We start from the raw sequence: 15187 nt of genomic DNA on the forward strand, positions 1-15187 counted from the left end.
TATGTGTGTGTGTATGTCTGTTCTTCAGTGTGTACTGTATTAGTGCTCCAATGGATCCCTTGCCATGATTGGCTACACTCGTATTATTTGGTTGTCAGCGCTCCACCTCCTCCCTGCTCCCTGCTCCCTCCCCCCTTCTCCCTGCTCCCTGCTCCCTCTCCCTGCTCCCTGCTCCCTTCTCCCTGCTCCCTCCCCCTTTCCCCCTGCTCCCTGCTCCCTTCTCCCTGCTCCCTACCCCCTCCTCCCTGCTCCCTTCTCCCTGCTCCCTCCCCCCTCCTCCCTGCTCCCTGCTCCCTCCCCCCTTCTCCCTGCTCCCTGCTCCCTCTCCCTGCTCCCTGCTCCCTTCTCCCTGCTCCCTACCCCCTCCTCCCTGCTCCCTTCTCCCTGCTCCCTGCTCCCTGCTCCCTCCCCCCATCTCCCTGCTCGCTTCTCCCTCCCTCCCCCCTCCTCCTTGCTCCCTTCTCCCTCCTCCCTGCTCCCGTCTCCCTCCTCCCTGCTCCCTTCTCCCTTCTCCCTTCTGCCTTCTCCCTCCTCCTCCCTGCTCCCTCCTCCATCCTCCCCTCATCCCTCCTCCCTGCTCCCTTCTCCCTGCTCCCTGCTCCCTTCTCCCTGTTCCCTGCTCTCTCCCGCTGCTCCCTCCTTTCTGCTTCCTTCTCCCTGCTCCCTTCTCCCTTCTCCCTTCTCCCTTCTCCTTCCTCCCTGCTCCCTCCTCCCTGCTCCCTCCCCCTACTCCCTGCACCCTTCTCCCTCCTCCCTGCTCCCTTCTCTCTCCTTCCTGCTCCCTTCTCCCTTCTCCCTCCCCCCTGCTCCCTTCTCCCTCCTCCCTTCTCCCTCCTCCCTCCTCCCTGCTCCCTCCTCCCTCCTCCCTGCTCCCTCCTATTTCCTCCCTGCTCCCTCCTCCCTGCTCCCTCTTCTTTCTTCCCTGCTCCCTCCTCCCTCCTCCCTGCTCCATTCTCTTTCCTCCCTGCTCCCTCCTTCCTCCTCCCTCCTCCATGCTCCCTCCTCCCTCCTCCATGCTCCCTCCTCCCTCCTCTCTGCTTCCTTCTCCCTGCTCCCTTCTCCCTTCTCCTTCCTCCCTGCTCCCTCCTCCCTGCTCCCTCCCCCTACTCCCTGCACCCTTCTCCCTCCTCCCTGCTCCCTTCTCTCTCCTCCCTGCTCCCTTCTCCCTTCTCCCTCCCCCCTGCTCCCTTCTCCCTCCTCCCTTCTCCCTCCTCCCTCCTCCCTGCTCCCTCCTCCCTCCTCCCTGCTCCCTCCTATTTCCTCCCTGCTCCCTCCTCCCTGCTCCCTCTTCTTTCTTCCCTGCTCCCTCCTCCCTCCTCCCTGCTCCATTCTCTTTCCTCCCTGCTCCCTCCTTCCTCCTCCCTCCTCCATGCTCCCTCCTCCCTCCTCCCTGCTCCCTTCTCCCTCCTCCCTTCCCCCTCCTCCCTGCTCCCTCCCCCCCAACCCTATAGCAGCTTCTGCACTACTGTATCTCCTCCAGCCTCAGATTCATCCTCTCACCTGCCTCTTCCTTTCCCTCCTATGTCTCCTTTCCTCCCTGTGTACCTCTTGACCTACTTGTCTATGGAAGGAACTGCTAATATGGAATAGAGTGAATGAGTGAAGCGTATTCTGCTGAGCAGCAGGGCGAGAGGGTGCTAGTGTTGTCATCCCGAGCTGGGTTTGGACCCAGGGTATGTATGAACCACTTGAGCTGCTTAAATATCTGTTCATCTGATTGAGGCTGTAGTCAACACCTGATGATTCTATTCTTGGGTTGTTTTGAGGTGCTATTGGTTTTGTTTTTACAAATATTACAATCTAAATATTTGCATTGTTAGATGGTCAATAATGGACGGCAGGATAGTAGCACAGTTGCTAGGTGATTCGATATGCTTGTCAGTTGAACACACAGAAGCAAGACTTCCAAGGCTTTCCATTCATATTTTTTGATTGTTTAAAAAAAGTCTGTTCTGCCTTCAACGTGTTTGAACTTGATTTGAAATGATTAGGAGAACTATAGCTACACCTTGAACCTGGCTTTATAGACACCAGCCTTTGAGTGAACAATTGCTAAGTCTTTTGTAGTCTAAATCATTTTGCTTCTTTCTTGAAGGATTTTCCATTTCCAATGTATCCTCCCAAACCTGTTATATTGAATAGGGTGTAATATGATATCTATTCTTAAAAGACCATTCCATTTTATCTCCTTCATTTTCTGGTTCTTATCAAAAGAGCGTTAGATAGATATCAGTGAATTAATGAAAGAAAAGACAGAAAGCAGACACTTCACTCTGATTGACTGCTTCACTTTAGAATGCTTGAGCAGACAAATTGAAAACCTCCCTTTCATCTTCTATCTGACATGTATCCATATCCATATAGCTAATTGGACGGTCACGCACATCATTTTTAATTATTAAGGCCCTTCATTTGCCGGTCCGGCAGTGACATCACAGCCTTTGTTGTGGTGGTGATATGTGATGCTCTGTAATAACTGTGTGGTGTTATTGGACACCCCTGGTTTCTATTGTGATGGGGGTCGGGGAGTTTGGAGACTGTCTCATCAATGCGATGTTCATCTCTGCAAAATGTTTCCATCCTGATGGTGCAGTGTGTTACGTTGGTGTAGGGTTTAGTTAGTTACTGTCAGTTTTCATCATGTACTCACATGGTTCTTTGTTGAATGAGCTCCTCCTTAGATGAATATAAAGGTTAACTAAGAGAGTCAGCAAAGTCCTCCTAATGACAGCATAATGACAGCAGTTCATGAAATTTGGGAAATTGTCTTTGCCATTAGTCCAAAAGTGGGAGCTCTTCCCAGATATTTGACCTGATTTCACTGTGTCGGTTTTCAGTAGTTTCTTTCTATTTCTCCTCTTGTCTTCCTCCATCAGAGCAGGGAAAGGGGTATTCTCAGCCATGAAGCTCCACAAGACCAAGAGCTCCAGAGATGACCACAAGAAAGGTAGGCTTTTACTAACCAGCTGTTTATCCAGACCTTGAAAAAAAGGTTATGCTTTTACTAATCAGCTCCTTATCCAAACCTTGATAAGAAGGGTAGGCTTTTACTAATCAGCTGCTCATACAGACCTTGAAAAAAAGGGTAGGCTTTTACTTATCAGCGCCTTATCCAGACCTTGACAAAACGGGTAGGCTTTTACTAACCAGCTGTTCATCCAGACCTTGAAAAAAAGGTTAGGCTTTTACTAATCAGCTCCTTATCCAGACTTTGATAAGAAGGGTAGGCTTTTACTAATCAGCTTATTATCCAGACCTTGATAATGAGGGTAGGCTTTTACTAACCCGCTTATTATCCAGACCTTGATAATGAGGGTAGGCTTTTACTAACCAGCTTATTATCCAGACCTTGATAATGAGGGTAGGCTTTTACTAACCAGCTTATTATCCAGACCTTGATAATGAGGGTAGGCTTTTACTTATCAGTGCCTTATCCAGACCTTGACAAAACGGGTAGACTTTTACTAACCAGCTGTTCATCCAGACCTTGAAAAAAAGGTTAGGCTTTTACTAATCAGCTCCTTATCCAGACTTTGATAAGAAGGGTAGGCTTTTACTAACCAGCTGTTTATCCAGACCTTGACAAAACGGGTAGGCTTTTACTAACCAGCTTATTATCCAGACCTTGATAATGAGGGTAGACTTTTACTAATCAGCTTATTATCCAGACCTTGATAATGAGGGTAGGCTTTTACTAACCCGCTTATTATCCAGACCTTGATAATGAGGGTAGGCTTTTACTAACCAGCTTATTATCCAGACCTTGATAATGAGGGTAGGCTTTTACTAACCAGCTTATTATCCAGACCTTGATAATGAGGGTAGGCTTTTACTAACCAGCTTATTATCCAGACCTTGATAATGAGGGTAGGCTTTTACTAACCAGCTTATTATCCAGACCTTGATAATGAGGGTAGGCTTTTACTAACCAGCTTATTATCCAGACCTTGATAATGAGGGTAGGCTTTTACTAACCAGCTTATTATCCAAACCTTGACAAAACGGGTAGGCTTTTACTAACCAGCTTATTATCCAGACCTTTGACCTGAGGCTTTTACTAACCAGTTTATTATCCAGACCTTGACAAAACGGGTAGGCTTTTACTAACCAGCTTATTATCCAGACCTTTGACCTGAGGCTTTTACTAACCAGTTTATTATCCAGACCTTGACAAAACGGGTAGGCTTTTACTAACCAGCTTATTATCCAGACCTTGATAATGAGGGTAGGCTTTTACTAACCAGCTTATTATCCAGACCTTGATAATGAGGGTAGGCTTTTACTAATCCGCTGATATTCCAGACCTTGTTATACTGAATCAGGTGTGTTAGAGCAGAGATATCCCAGTGAATCTCCAGGAGGAGGGTTGCCAACCCCTTGGCATAAACTCACATGGGTTATTGTGATGGCACCCCACAGATGAGCCAGCCACCCTGGACATGGAGGATCTGGACAGGAAGGCCTTGCGTCTGGGAGGGTTTGGGGGTCTGGACCCAGACTGCATCTCCCTGGCGTCCGTCACTGCCGTCACCACCAATGTCTCCAACAAGAGGTCAGTGTACTTGCTCTACATCTGTTCGTGCAACGATTCATTGACCCTTTATAACACTCTTATTCATGTTTATAACCCACACTATACCAAATTGAGTAAATAGTCAACTGCTTGGTTTGTGTCTTCTTGACGCTCTCAGGTCAAAGCCTGATATCAAGATGGAACCTAGTTCTGGGAGGCATGTGGATTACCAGGTGAGAGGAGGAAAGGAATTACCACGACTACAGTCACTGTTGGAAATGTATATTGTATACACTGTGGTCAAATGTAACCATGCCTGTCCAGTTTGTTTAACAACTAGCCCCTAAAGGCAGACAAGGCTTAACCCTACCCCTGCCAGCTGTGTGTGTTTGTCTTCACTGTATCTATGCATCCTTAGCTCTATTACACAATAGCTGCTGCAGTTCGTGGAGAGAGGTTTTTTTTTCTTGGATTTTATTAGGATCCCAATTGACTGACTCCAGTAGGGATGAATGGATAGGGCATAGTGTGAAGGCTGGGTGGTTAGAACAAAAGCTAGCAGCTCATTAATGTAGCCTAACTTCAGGCTGCGGCTACTCTCCCCTGCCAGCAACAGCACACTGGCCTATATACATTCATGTACCAGTCTCTGTGACCACAAACCACAACTCTGCACACCGAGATGTTCACAGCACAGACTATGTGTGCCTTGCACTGTGCTGGGCTCTTTAGTAAAGGTATAAAGGTATAATTAACCTTCAGGGACAGGAGTCGCCTCTTTAGTCAAAACCTCCAGTTTGACTTTTCATCTTGATTGTCTTGCTTGGTACCCTTTTGTTATGGTGCATTTACTCACCTTTAGATGGAAGGTTTTGGAGTAAAATGAATCCTGGCTAGAATATTACCTACCTGCTTATTCCCTTCTGACTCCTATAATCCTCCAACCGGGATTTTCCCGAAAAACCTGTTTCCTTAAGAACATTTTCTGTATTTTGCAACGTATTAGATTAGCATCACAGTGGTCGAGGCCAGGCAACTGGTAGGCCTAAACATGGACCCTGTGGTCTGTGTGGAGATTGGGGAAGACAAGAAGTACACCTCCATGAAGGAATCCACCAACTGCCCCTACTACAATGAGGTAAGTGCGTCTCTCTCTCTTTCCATCTCTCTCTCTATCTCCCCCTTTCGCTTTGTCCCTCCTCCCTCTCTCTCTCTCGATCTCTCCCTTTCTCTCTCCCCCACTCTCTTTTTCTTTGTCCCTCCTTCCCTCCCTCCCTCCCTCGACTCCTCCCTCTCTCTCTGTCTCTCTGTCTCTCTCTCTCTCTCCCTCCCTCCTTCTCTTCTATAGTATGTGTGTAATTGAGTTGAAACTGTGAGAAGAGCTCAGTCCAGAGTCTCAACACCAGGCTGGCTCTGTCCAGAGTCTCAACACCAGGCTGGCTCTGTCCAGAGTCTCAACACCAGGCTGGCTCTGTCCAGAGTCTCAACACCAGGCTGGCTCTGTCCAGTCTCAACACCAGGCTGGCTCTGTCCAGAGTCTCAACACCAGGCTGGCTCTGTACAGAGTCTCAACACCAGGCTGGCTCTGTCCAGAGTCTCAACACCAGGCTGGCTCTGTACAGAGTCTCAACACCAGGCTGGCTCTGTCCAGAGTCTCAACACCAGGCTGGCTCTGTCCAGAGTCTCAACACCAGGCTGGCTCAGTCCAGAGTCTCAACACCAGGCTGGCTCTGTTCAGATCAAAGCCTCTGCCTGTAAGGGCTCAGCAGGGCTCTACACATTAAACTCTTATTTCATGAGAGGGAGGCTGAGCAAAACATGAAAGCATTATTCAGTCGATGCCCTGATCCAGCTAGGGTGAAAAGCATGTTAATCCGTACTAATTACCCTTGTATTATATAAGATTAACCTGGATGCTACACAGAATTGATTCAATGGATGCTGAAAGTATGTTCATTTAATCATCATTGGTTGTATTCTGTAGAAACATGTCTGTTGTGTCCATGATCCGTGAATCATTATCAGGTTGATTTATTCAATTGAACCTTTGAATCCTTTGAATCCTTTGAATCTCCTGAACACAATGGAATGATCATCCCAAGGTACAACATGGGTCACTTGACAGAGAGTAAGGCTAAGGTATTTGTCACATCTCATAATGTCTTATCTTCTCCCCACAGTATTTTGTCTTTGACTTCCACGTCCCACCAGATGTCATGTTTGACAAGATCCTCAAGCTCTCAGTAAGTGGCATACATATCTTATACCCACACACACACCTACTCAATCTTTCTCTTTACAGTAGCAGCCTATGATCATGAACCCAACCCTACTCCACTCAACTGCTTCCAAAACAACACCAAGATGAACAGTCTCTATGGCAGATCTAATGTAGCGCATATGTTTGCAGTATATTCTATATGTTCTCCTCTGTCTTTCAATAGGTGATCCACTCCAAGAACCTGCTGCGGAGTGGCACCTTGGTTGGCACCTTCAAGCTAGATGTTGGCACAGTCTACTCCCAGCCTGGTAAGGGTGCTGAGACTGGACCCATAATGTCTCAGAACCTCTTATAAGGATACATTATGATTAATTGTTTGAATTAATAGATGATTTGTTGACACCTGTGTCACAGAGCACCAGTTCTACCACAAGTGGGCCATGCTTTCTGACCCTGATGACATCACAGCGGGGTGCAAAGGTTACATCAAGTGTGACATCGCCGTGGTGGGGAAGGGGGACAATATCAAGACTCCCCACAAAGCCAATGAGACGGATGAAGACGACATAGAGGGGTAAGAGAATGTTTTTTGGGGCAAAATAATGTCAATGGGTTATACAATGTTCTAGTGGTCAGATAATGTTGTAGAGTGGTCAGGTCATAAAATAGAAAAGACCAGAGAATGTTATCAAGGGGTTTTGATGAGACAAAATCAGACTTTTTTTTTCTGGTCAGGAACCTCCTGCTTCCAGAGGGAGTTCCGTTGGAGAGGCAGTGGGCGCGGTTCTACGTGAAGATCTACCGAGCTGAGGGCCTTCCCAAGATGAACACCAGCATCATGGCCAATGTGAAGAAGGCCTTCATAGGGGAGAACAGAGACCTGGTGGACCCCTACGTACAAGTGGTCTTCGCTGGACAGAGAGTAGGTTCACTACAGCTGCTACTCAGGAGATCAGGACACCATGAACCTGAAGCCGTTTTATTGAAACTGTCTGTTTTATTGATTTGTTGGATAAACAAAAGAGACAAAGAGCATTAAGTAATGGATCACAATCACATTATAAATACAGTATACATTATTTACAATATGTACATAAAATGAAGTGTCTTAGTATAAGAATTAAATGTGTGTCAATCCAAACGTATGTTGTTGTTTCCTCCAGGGGAAGACTTCTGTCCAGAAGAGCAGTTATGAGCCCATCTGGAACGAGCAGGTGGTCTTCACTGAGATGTTTCCTCCGCTCTGCAAACGCATCAAGGTCCAGATACGAGACTCTGACAAAGTCAATGACGTTGCCATAGGAACGCACTTCATTGACCTGCGAAAGATCGCCAACGATGGTGACAAAGGTAAGGTGATATATCTACCCAGTCCATAGATCAACATTAGCCTCATATTGATAGGTCATCATGTCAAGCCAATGTTATTGTAGCACATTAGTCATTTTGGTGCTAAGTCATTTTTACCAAGTCATTAGAGGGCTTTAATGTCTATAGAAAAGTCTTCAGCCAAAAAGTGCCAAAACAAGTACACAGGAAAGTCAGTTTGAAAACACAGTCTTACTCCACCAGATTGCGCCAGAGTCGTCCTCAGTCCAGTCCAATTTTCACCTCAGGCAGATTCACCTCAGGCAGATGGATAAGCGAGCTTAACACAAGAGAATATGGGCCAGTGCCTCGTTCCGCACAGCACTCCAAACATACACTCAAATGTGTGTAGAAAACGTTCTCACTATCTGGCTGTCTTTTAAAACTACCACTGGACTGGATTAAAAATAATCAGAAATGTCAAAAAGGATAGCTGTGCAAACAATGCTAAGCAAAACACTCCACCTAACTTTTCATGTATCGCCAACATGCCACTGAGCACAGTAGTCCACCTGGCCCCCCAGCCGGGTAAACAAAACAGAAACAATTTTTTTATTGAATGCCAGGAAAGCCACAAAACAACACTAAACAATACAATGATTGCACTATAACGGTGACAAGCGGTGCCCACAAACAAAAAACTATATATATTTAACCTTTATTTAACTAGGCAAGTCAGTTGAGAACAAATTCTTATTTACAATGATGGCCTACCAAATGGCAAAAGGCCTTCTGCGGGAACGGGGACTGGGAAAATAAAGCTGTCCCAAGAGTCTCAACAGCAGTCCCAACACCTTACCACTGCTACACCTGGCCTTCACCTGGCAGTGAAACAGTTCATTCAGCCTCATTTACTGCCTTTTAATAAAACATAGCTGATATGGCTGACTTGCTTAAACAAATGTGGTTTCTACTGACAATTGAGATGTACAAACTATGGCATAAGGAGACGACGAGCGGATAAGAGGCAATCCGTAATTCCGATTAAGACATTAATCAACAAGCTAGGATGGACGTAGTCAATCGAAGGTCGTTCAGCACTTTTGAAATGTACAGCGACAGAATTCAGAACATGTGCCGTTCTTACAGTGTTCTTCCTGTACACCAAGTCAGAACCATAGGATAAATAAAAGGGGAATATAAGCAGACAATGAGAGCTCTTACAATATTCAATGATGACATTTCTCTAAAACAGGCTATAGGCTACCTGCACCAAATCAGAACAGAAGGCGAAATTATAAGGGGAAAAGGGACCGAATTATTAGGGTGATGCACATGGGCTACTAACAGCGTACTACACAACATACACTTAGTATTACTTTCTTAGCTACAGTATATATACACTACCATTCAAAAGTTTGGTGTCACTTAGAAATGTCCTTGTTTTTTTAAAGAAAACCATATTTTTCATCCATTAAAATAACAGAAAATTGATCAGAAATACAGTGTAGACATTGTTAATGTTGTAAATGACTATTGTAGCTGGAAGCGGGAGATAAAAAAAATAAAAAAAATAATCTACATAGGCGTACAGAGGCCCATTATCAGCAACCATCACTTCTGTGTTCCATTGACATTTTGTGTTAGCTAATCCAAGTTTTTCCTTTTAAAAGGCTAATTGATCATTAGTAAATCCTTTTGCAATTATGTTAGCACAGCTGAAAACTGTTGTCCTGATTAAAGAAGCAATAAAACTGGCCTTCTTTAGACTAGTTGAGTATCTGGAGCATCAGCAATTGTGGGTTCGATTACAGGCTCAAAATGGTCAGATCAAAGACCTTTCTTCTGAAACTAGTCAGTCGATTCTTGTTCTGAGAAATGAAGGCTATTCCATTCCAGAAATGCCCAAGAAACTGAAGATCTTGTACAACGCTGTGTACTACTCCCTTCACAGAACAGAGCAAACTGGCACTAAACAGAATAGAAAGAGGAGTGGGAGGCCCCGGTGCACAACTGAGCAAGAGGACAAGTACATTAGAGTGTCTAGTTTGAGAAATAAGTCACAAGTCCTGGAACTGGCAGCTTCATTAAATAGTACCAGTCTCAACTTCAACAGTGAAGAGGCGACTCTGGGATTCTGGCCTTCTAGGCAGAGTTCCTCTGGCCAGTCTGAGATACGGCTTTTTCTTTGCAACACTGCCTAGAAGACCAGCATCCCGGAGTCGCCTCTTCACTGTTGACGTTGAGACTGGTGTTTCCAGCTACAATAGTCATTTACAACATTAACAATGGCTACACTGTATTTCTGATTAATTTGATGTTATTTTAACGTGCTTTTTTTCAAACCAAGGACAATTCTAAGTGACACCAAACTTTTGAACCGTAGTGTATATGTCTCTGTCATAATACATCATTTAAGCAGCAGCATACAATACATTTTTGGACTCACCTTGTTGTGCTGTGCTCACTTGAACAGGAAGGTCCTTCGTGGGAAAATGTTGTCATCAAACTTTATCATCAAAGTCTGGCATTTTCTGGATTTATGGTGCTTTCAAGACAACTGGGAACTGATTAAAAACAAGGTCGAATCATGATGACGTCAGTGATCTTCAGGTCAGGGCTCTAGACCAGGGGTGGGCAATTCCAGTCCTTGAGGGCCTGATTGGTGTCACAGTTTTTCCCCAGTCCCAGCTAACACACCTGACTCCAATAGTCACCTAATCATGAGCTTCAGTTTAGAATGAAATTTGATTAATCAGCTGTGTGTGCTAGTGATGGAGAAAACGTGTGACACCAATCAGGCCCTCGAGGACTGGAGTTGCCCACCCCTGCTCTAGAGAGAGGTCTTGAACTCACTGAAGTCTGAGATTTCCCAGTTCTGGGTTTCCAGTTGTTTTGAGCGCAGGAGAAGTCATGCTGGATTGACAGCGTGACCAATGTTGAATGTTTATTCTTTTAAGTTGTATGTATAATTTATTCGTTAATTCTCTTCATATGACAAGGATCAAAACTGATTTGCCAGTAGATTGTCGACATGATTCATGATGACTTCTAGCTTGGTAGCTAAGATTTTGAAAGTATGATGTTGACCTGATCAGCCCAATCAAAGCTACGGTAGGTATAATGTGATTGACGTAATTTTATCTGTAGCCAATGTCCTTGAGCCATCTTGGATGGGTACCTCAAATGTAAATCTATGGCAGCACCCAGGGGGCTTGAATTTCAGAGTTTTCCCCATAGATTTTGCGGCGACGCAGTCCCCATGAGTGACAGAACATTGAGCCAATCACGGCGCAACTAGAGGACATTAACAACCCCTACGCTTCGTATTTTCCACTAGCTGCCAGTCCAATCAAAGCTACTGTCGATATAATGTGAATATAAAAATATGTATACTTTTCTCCCCAATTGGTAGTTACAGTCTTGTCCCATCGCTGCAACCCACCTACGGACTCAGGAGAGGCGAAGGTCAGGAGCCATGCATCCTCCAAAACACCACCCTACCAAGCCGCACTGCTTCTTGACACACTGCTCACTTAATCCGGAGCCAGCGCACTAATGTGTCGGAGGAAACACTGTCCAATTGGCAACCAAAGTCAGTTTGCAGGCTCCTGTCCCGCCAGAAGGAGTCGCTAGAGCATGATGGGACAAGGAAATCCTGGCTGGCCAAACCCTCCCCTAACACTGGGCCAATTTAGCACCGCCTCATGAGTCTCCCGGTCACGGTCGGCTCTACCCTTATATTTTGCAGTGACGTAGTGTCCCCATGAGTGACAGAACACTGAGCCAATCACGGTGCAACTACAGAACATTACCAACCCCTGAACTCTGTATTTTCCGCTGGCTGCCTCACCACCACAGAAAGCACTGAGCTAGGCTGAAACACCTGCATTTTGGAGCTGCTTTACACAAGAAAGCAAAAAAGAGACCAAGTTTGTATGTGGCTTTATTAACTCAATTATCATATATTTTTTTACATTGTTTTCAAACTGATATGTGACTTGTATTAATGCCAAAATAACATGCAAAACAGGCAAAAAATAATAATAATATACTATATGTCATTTTTTTTTTTTTTTTTAGCTAAACAGGTAGGGCTCAAAACAAGTGGGGCTCTGATTGACATATTGCCACTGGGTGTGAATCGCCTTAAGGTACACAATGCTGCTGTGCTTCAGGTTCTATGAAGGCTGGTTTGATCTAGCAGTTGTGGCTCCAGGACTATAGACAGGTATAGACAGGTTACTTTCTTCTTCTTCATTGGTGTTTTAGGGTTGACTACACCAGAAACATTGGATGCGGGAAATACACCACTGGATGCAAGAAATAAAAAAGGGGGGAAAGGGAAATAAGCTCAAACGTTTAATCCACTCAAACATCTGAACAAAAAACTAATGTAGTCCTTCAAAATACACTCCGTGCCCTACTCCGATCCGGTGACCTGAGAGGACAGAACTGCTGCTCCCGTCAGTACACCATGCAGCTCCTCCTTACCACATCATATTCCCCAGCAAATCATACCCTATGACCTGAGAGGACAGAACTGCTGCTCCCGTCAGTACACCATGCAGCTCCTCCTACCACATCATATTCCCCAGCAAATCATACCCTTTGACCTGAGAGGACAGAACTGCTGCTCCCGTCAGTACACCATGCAGCTTCTCCTTACCACATCATATTCCCCAGCAAATCATACCCTTTGACCTGAGAGGACAGAACTGCTGCTCCTGTCAGTACACCATGCAGCTTCTCCTTACCACATCATATTCCCCAGCAAATCATAACCTTTGACCTGAGAGGACAGAACTGCTGCTCCCGTCAGTACACCATGCAGCTCCTCCTTACCACATCATATTCCCCAGCAAATCATACCCTATGACCTGAGAGGACAGAACTGCTGCTCCCGTCAGTACACCATGCAGCTCCTCCTACCACATCATATTCCCCAGCAAATCATACCCTTTGACCTGAGAGGACAGAACTGCTGCTCCCGTCAGTACACCATGCAGCTTCTCCTTACCACATCATATTCCCCAGCAAATCATACCCTTTGACCTGAGAGGACAGAACTGCTGCTCCTGTCAGTACACCATGCAGCTTCTCCTTACCACATCATATTCCACAGCAAATCATAACCTTTGACCTGAGAGGACAGAACTGCTGCTCCCGTCAGTACACCATGCAGCTCCTCCTTACCACATCATATTCCCCAGGAAAATCATAACCTTTGACCTGAGAGGACAGAACTGCTGCTCCCGTCAGTACACCATGCAGCTCCTCCTTACCACATCATATTCCCCAGCAAAAAATACCCTTTGACCTGAGAGGACAGAACTGCTGCTCCTGTCAGTACACCATGCAGCTTCTCCTTACCACATCATATTCCCCAGCAAATCATACCCTTTGACCTGAGAGGACAGAACTGCTGCTCCTGTCAGTACACCATGCAGCTTCTCCATACCACATCATATTCCCCAGCAAATCATACCCTTTGACCTGAGAGGACAGAACTGCTGCTCCCGTCAGTACACCATGCAGCTCCTCCTTACCACATCATATTCCCCAGCAAATCATACCCTTTGACCTGAGAGGACAGAACTGCTGCTCTCGTCAGTACACCATGCAGCTTCTCCTTACCACATCATATTCCCCAGCAAATCATACCCTTTGACCTGAGAGGACAGAACTGCTGCTCTCGTTAGTACACCATGCAGCTTCTCCTTACCACATCATATTCCCCAGCAAATCATACCCTTTGACCTGAGAGGACAGAACTGCTGCTCCCGTCAGTACACCATGCAGCTCCTCCTTACCACATCATATTCCCCAGCAAATCATACCCTTTGACCTGAGAGGACAGAACTGCTGCTCCCGTCAGTACACCATGCAGCTCCTCCTTACCACATCATATTCCCCAGCAAATCATACCCTTTGACCTGAGAGGACAGAACTGCTGCTCCCGTCAGTACACCATGCAGCTCCTCCTTACCACATCATATTCCCCAGCAAATCATACCCTTTGACCTGAGAGGACAGAACTGCTGCTCCCGTCAGTACACCATGCAGCTCCTCCTTACCACATCATATTCCCCAGCAAATCATACCCTTTGACCTGAGAGGACAGAACTGCTGCTCCCGTCAGTACACCATGCAGCTCCTCCTTACCACATCATATTCCCCAGCAAATCATACCCTTTGACCTGAGAGGACAGAACTGCTGCTCCCGTCAGTACACCATGCAGATCCTCCTTACCACATCATATTCCCCAGCAAATCATACCCTTTGACCTGAGAGGACAGAACTGCTGCTCCCGTCAGTACACCATGCAGCTCCTCCTTACCACATCATATTCCCCAGCAAATCATACCCTTTGACCTGAGAGGACAGAACTGCTGCTCCTGTCAGTACACCATGCAGCTTCTCCTTACCACATCATATTCCCCAGCAAATCATAACCTTTGACCTGAGTGGACAGAACTGCTGCTCCTGTCAGTACACCATGCAGCTTCTCCTTACCACATCATATTCCCCAGCAAATCATACCCTTTGACCTGAGAGGACAGAACTGCTGCTCCCGTCAGTACACCATGCAGCTCCTCCTTACCACATCATATTCCCCAGCAAATCATACCCTTTGACCTGAGAGGACAGAACTGCTGCTCCCGTCAGTACACCATGCAGCTCCTCCTTACCACATCATATTCCCCAGCAAATCATACCCTTTGACCTGAGAGGACAGAACTGCTGCTCCCGTCAGTACACCATGCAGCTTCTCCTTACCACATCATATTCCCCAGCAAATCATACCCTTTGACCTGAGAGGACAGAACTGCTGCTCCCGTCAGTACACCATGCAGCTCCTCCTTACCACATCATATTCCCCAGCAAATCATACCCTTTGACCTGAGAGGACAGAACTGCTGCTCCTGTCAGTACACCATGCAGCTTCTCCTTACCACATCATATTCCCCAGCAAATCATTACCTTTGACCTGAGAGGACAGAACTGCTGCTCCTGTCAGTACACCATGCAGCTTCTCCTTACCACATCATATTCCCCAGCAAATCATACCCTTTGACCTGAGAGGACAGAACTGCTGCTCCCGTCAGTACACCATGCAGCTCCTCCTTACCACATCATATTC

The 15187-nt window shown here is 46.2% G+C and overlaps 1 protein-coding gene across 15 annotated transcripts in view; it reads left to right on the forward strand.

The window, feature by feature from the left end:
• The window catches only part of otofa (otoferlin a), a 139253-nt gene that overhangs the window by 73148 nt on the left and 50918 nt on the right, over nucleotides 1-15187 (forward strand). For all 15 annotated transcript variants that reach the window (XM_031800787.1, XM_031800779.1, XM_031800778.1 and 12 more), the window contains exons 6-14: nucleotides 2877-2947; nucleotides 4420-4552; nucleotides 4692-4746; nucleotides 5520-5651; nucleotides 6694-6756; nucleotides 6958-7042; nucleotides 7149-7308; nucleotides 7470-7656; nucleotides 7898-8084. In XM_031800787.1, coding sequence (XP_031656647.1) covers nucleotides 2877-2947; nucleotides 4420-4552; nucleotides 4692-4746; nucleotides 5520-5651; nucleotides 6694-6756; nucleotides 6958-7042; nucleotides 7149-7308; nucleotides 7470-7656; nucleotides 7898-8084 — 1073 coding nt within the window. The remainder of the gene's footprint in view (nucleotides 1-2876; nucleotides 2948-4419; nucleotides 4553-4691; nucleotides 4747-5519; nucleotides 5652-6693; nucleotides 6757-6957; nucleotides 7043-7148; nucleotides 7309-7469; nucleotides 7657-7897; nucleotides 8085-15187) is intronic.

The sequence above is a fragment of the Oncorhynchus kisutch genome, linkage group LG21 (assembly GCF_002021735.2).
Source record: "Oncorhynchus kisutch isolate 150728-3 linkage group LG21, Okis_V2, whole genome shotgun sequence".
NCBI lineage: Eukaryota > Metazoa > Chordata > Actinopteri > Salmoniformes > Salmonidae > Oncorhynchus > Oncorhynchus kisutch.